The 4,821-nt window shown below is 38.5% G+C and overlaps 1 protein-coding gene across 1 annotated transcript; it reads left to right on the plus strand.

Annotated features, from left to right (window-relative positions):
* The first annotated feature begins 594 nt into the window (after positions 1–594).
* Positions 595–2,192, plus strand: LOC100732999 (rRNA-processing protein FCF1 homolog). The gene has a single exon (XM_063242758.1). It carries the CDS (start codon positions 595–597, stop codon positions 922–924), a length of 330 nt encoding a protein of 109 aa, XP_063098828.1. The 3' UTR covers positions 925–2,192.
* The last annotated feature ends 2,629 nt before the right edge of the window (positions 2,193–4,821 follow it).

Raw genomic sequence — 4,821 nt, forward strand, 5'->3', positions numbered from 1 at the left:
ACTGATGAGTGAACCAATCCATGTACGCACAGAGCCACTTGGGAGAGAGTCTCCACAAGACTGACCAGGGGCACCGACCAGACAGCCTCGCTGTGGTTACGTCTTGTCTCCACAGGTGGAAAATATTCAACTGATGGCTGACACAGGACCCTCTTTCTCTGTCTGCCTCTCCACTTACTTAACCATCTCTGCACATGGCCAAATATATGGATGGCAGCTGAGAGAAGAGACTCTCAAAAGGTATTTGTTTTAGAACATTTTATGAAACCATTTCTGGGCTTTGAGGAATCCTACATTCCTGGCCCATAATCCATCAAGAAGACGGTTTCTCAATATTAGTAGAATTTCCTGTCGTCACAACTTCAAACCACATATTGGCCAACTCCAGTTCTTTGGTGGCACCTTTTATTCATTTTAAAAAGGGCACCCGAAACATTTTAAGACCATGAGCCTGAGTGGTTTTAAATTGCAATATCTAAAGGAATCCATAAAAACCCATTCAAAAGGAACTGTGCATTTCTACCTTGTAACTTAACTGGGTCTTGCTAGACCCATAGAATTGAAACTAGTAAAAGACACAAGGAGAGAATATCGATGATGGACTGTCTATATGCCAAGTGTATCCCTTGTATAACTGACTGTGTTATGGCTGAAATTGAGAAATTGGGACAGAAGTATCGAGTGGCTCTAAGGATTGCCAAGGATCCACGATTTGAACGATTACCTTGTACACATAAAGGGACCTATGCAAATGACTGCTTAGTGCAGAGAGTAACTCAGCACAAGTGTTACATTGTGGCCACGGTTGATCGGGACCTTAAACGGAGAATCCGGAAGATCCCTGGAGTTCCTATCATGTACATTTCTAACCACAGATACAACATCGAGAGGATGCCAGATGATTATGGAGCCCCTCGGTTCTAATTCTTACAAGACAGAGTTCTCTACCTTCCTCCAACCACTTTTCTGCTTTCAGTTCATTGAACATGTTATAGCATGAATTACTATTCACCTTATTTGCTCTGTTATCAGCTAGGTATGGTTAAATACATTCATTTTTGATGCTTTTTTGAAAATGGTAATTTGTCTACTTTAAAATTTGTTGTCTTTTTATAAATTAGATGCTCCCATGGTGGTTCACATAATTTGATTTACTCAACAAACATTTAAGTTTATGCTACATACTTACTAAAGTATGTTCCTGTTCTTAAGACACTTACATAGAAGAAAAAGACATATAAATGAAGAAATACCATCAAATAAGTCAGACATGGTGGTGTCTACCTGTTAATGCCAGCACTTGGGAGAATCACTGCAAGATCTAGGCCAGCTTGGGCTATAGAGTGAGTTCAGGGCCAGCCCAAATTACATAATGAAATCACCTCAAAAAACAAGGATGAGGCCTTCCCTTTACAGGAACAACCAGAAGGATACGTGAATCATTTTCACTCTTCGTACTTTGGCTGCAAGTTCTAGCTGCAAGAGATGCTAGGAAAGTCTCCAGTCCAAGGACCCAGCTACACATTTCATTACTGTGGAAAAGGGGGCCATGAGTACTTTGGGGTGTTTGCATAGACAAAATCACATGGCTTGACTGTAGTTGACCTGTTCAGATGAGTGCCAGGACATTTTTATGACTAAAACATAGACTTTACCGGGAGATATCCTGTACCCACATCTGAGAGATGGCCTTATATAGCATTTCAAAGGATTTGGACTTGATCCTGAGAATTCTAAAATAACAGGAAGAATCTAAACACTATAAAAAGATTAATGAATGTATTAAAATTACAGGTTTCTGTGGAAGCTACTTTGTTCCTTCATACGAGAAGCAACTGATCAGATTTTCCAGCATATGTATTCAAGGGTGTGGGGAAACTTTTATGGGGTTTTTAAAAATGTTTTGATTTTATTTTTTATTAATACATAGTTTTCATATATAAAGATGACATCATCGTAAGGGATTTGTTCCTGTACATAGTATATCTTAATTCTTTTCTTTTTCAACTCCTCCCTTCCTGTCAACACTGCTCCCTGTACATGTACTCAAGCTTTGTTTCTATTTTTCACTTTCTTTCTCTGTGGGTACTCAGGTTGATGAGTACAAACAGGCATAACCATTTTAGATTGTTGATTGAAAGGATGCATTAAAATAAAAATTACTGCTTTTTTTGTGAAAAAAAAAAAAAGAATATCGTTCTTGTCATGACCCAAAGGACTACTTTTGGCTCTGGATTCATGACTAGATCAGTGGAAGGATCCGTAAAAGATGGAGAAGCCAAGTCCATCTCCCCAGCTTTCCACCTCCTGCTGCATTGAACCAAAGACTCCAGGCTGCCCCACCAATCGCCTTTTCCAAGAACAGTCCTCTTGTTTTTCTCTGACTTAGAACCAGGCTACAGAAAACGACCTCAGGCAGTTAAGCGATAGCTATCCTACACATGCAATGTACATTACAATCCTGTGAATACTAGACCACCAGGTCCTATCTCACCGTGCTTCTAACACTTTTATTCACTGATGGTAAACCCATGGTGTGTGTGCTGCAGCGGGCTGTTTGTTATCGTCAAAATCCCTAAAAAGTTTGCCATCACTGAGAGGATGTTGTCTTATGTTTTTATCTTGCCTATAACCTGAGACTATAAACATTATTACACATGTTACTCAATCTGACTCAAACATCAGGCCTTAGAACTGATTAATAATCATACCATGGGCATCTTTCCAGCCTGTTTACGAATGGTAAGATGGTACCTCCTTAAGAAGGCAGAAAGGCTACAATCAGGCAAAAAAAAATATTATTACATTTTAATTGTGTTACAATGTTTTTAGACTAGTTTGTGCATTTAAAAATTCCTTATTTACTATTCAACCCCTTTTTAAACTCATTCTCCAACTCAAGAGGCACTTAACTGGAATGAATATTGTTGAACAAATATCACAGAAAAGTGATGTCAATTTTCAATTATAGAGCTTTGTAAAAATACGAAGCAAGCTAGTTTTTTTTAAAAATTTGTATGCATTTTCTCCAAAGGTCTAATTATGTTGTAGCTTTTGGAATCATTTTTTGCATGATAAGGTCATCTTGGCAATGCAGTCTTTTGTAGAAGTTTAAGGGTGAGTTACTTATTTACTTGGGTGACTTTCTATCTCTGTCTATCACTGCCTATTATTTATAGTTCCAATCATCTGACTATCCCTTAGCCTTCGTCTTTGAGGAGCAATTTACTTAACGCACAATGCAAGTGAGCAGTGTATATTATTCGAAAAGATTAGTGCAGTCTTTCTGCCTTGTTTCCCTGTGACTCCATCCTTTACATCAAAAAGAATTAGCACGCACTTTTTTGGGGGGAGTAGGTAGCATGGATTTGCGGGGAGTAGGTAGCCAACATTTTTAAATTAATGATAAATGTAATGGGAATGTGTCTGTTCCCACACTGCTGTGTGAAGAACTCACAGGTTGATCCTTCTGGAATTTACCACAGAAATTAATTTCATTGAATCTGAGTTGTCTAAGCCCAGGGTCACAGTTCAAACATATTTGCAAGACCAAGGCAAGGTCTTCATCAAAAGACAACCTCTAACTTATGACTTGTAATTTTGAAATCCATTTTACAAGAAGAAAAATGATGCTGATATAGTGTTTAAAAATAATCCAGACTAGAACTTTTTTTTGGCAGGGGGTTGCCAGGGATTGAACTCACAACCTCGCATTTGCCAAGCAAGCACTTGCGTCACTGAATTAAATCCCCGCCTAGACTAGAACCTCTCATGTAGAATAAAATTTCTGCTAGATGAAACCTAACTCCAAGGTAACATTTAAAAATCATTAAGAAATAATTTTCAGTTGTGAGGTTGATGATGCATCTTCAATTTAAATGCTAACTTTGGAAACTAAAAATATTACTGCAAACTGTGTTTAATTTGAATGTAAGGAAAATCTTCAAGGACTACTTTAAGTGTGATAAAAATCACACAGAATCATTCAGACTGCACTCTTACAATGGCAAACATAAGGTCATTAATTCACCTTCTTCCATTTCAAAATGCTTTAGGAAAATATAAGACATCTTCGACTATAAACAACCATTACGTTCTTGGGATTCTTGGAGTAACTTCTTGGAAGCTACAATCACTTACTTGAACAAAGGTGAGTTTGGAGAGGGTGACGACATAAGTTGCTTTGGGTGGTAACAACATATGAATTTATAAATCCTAGGAAGCAAGTATAATACAAAAATCAAATTCGCTGGCAAAGCATGGTGCAAAATAATAACAAGAGTTCAGCAAGATAATTGAGATTATCAGTTGAACATGGCACATTTCAGCTAAGGATATATTAGGTCTCTGAACAGATACATAGTGTGGGATCTGCAAACCAGGTTGGCAATTCTCTGATACATACACTAATTAGAACAGTGATCAGGAGGACCGAATTCTCAGCCAATTAGCGATGCATAAATGTCATAGCACACGTTTAATACTATCTAGGGACACTATTGGGTTTCTAGGTGCAGACAAAGGGCTCAGACTCACCATGGCTCCTGCTAAAGGCCTGATGTCTGTAGTACACATAGCGGCTATCTCTCCTAGGGTGGACAATGAAGGAAAAACAAGGCTGTTATACTGTGTATGAATTGTGGGAACACGAGTGTTGGGTAATTGGAAGTGAGGAATTAAAGAAACAAATTAGGAAGAAGCTGCAAAGGAAAGTGAAAAGAGGGTATGAGACACCCACCCCTGCAATGGGGTCGGGAATCAAGGATTTGGATGGCACCTCAGCTAACAAGTGCTTCCATGGGGTAATGGGTGGCCCATGTG

This window comes from Cavia porcellus, unplaced genomic scaffold, assembly GCF_034190915.1.
Source record: "Cavia porcellus strain 051 isolate PalLab524CR breed Dunkin Hartley unplaced genomic scaffold, mCavPor4.1 scaffold_33, whole genome shotgun sequence".
Lineage (NCBI taxonomy): Eukaryota > Metazoa > Chordata > Mammalia > Rodentia > Caviidae > Cavia > Cavia porcellus.

What these genes read in the sequence shown, in the direction of transcription:
- LOC100732999 (XM_063242758.1), top strand. Translation starts at nt 595, where the DNA reads ATGATGGACTGTCTATATGCCAAGTGTATCCCTTGTATAACTGACTGT.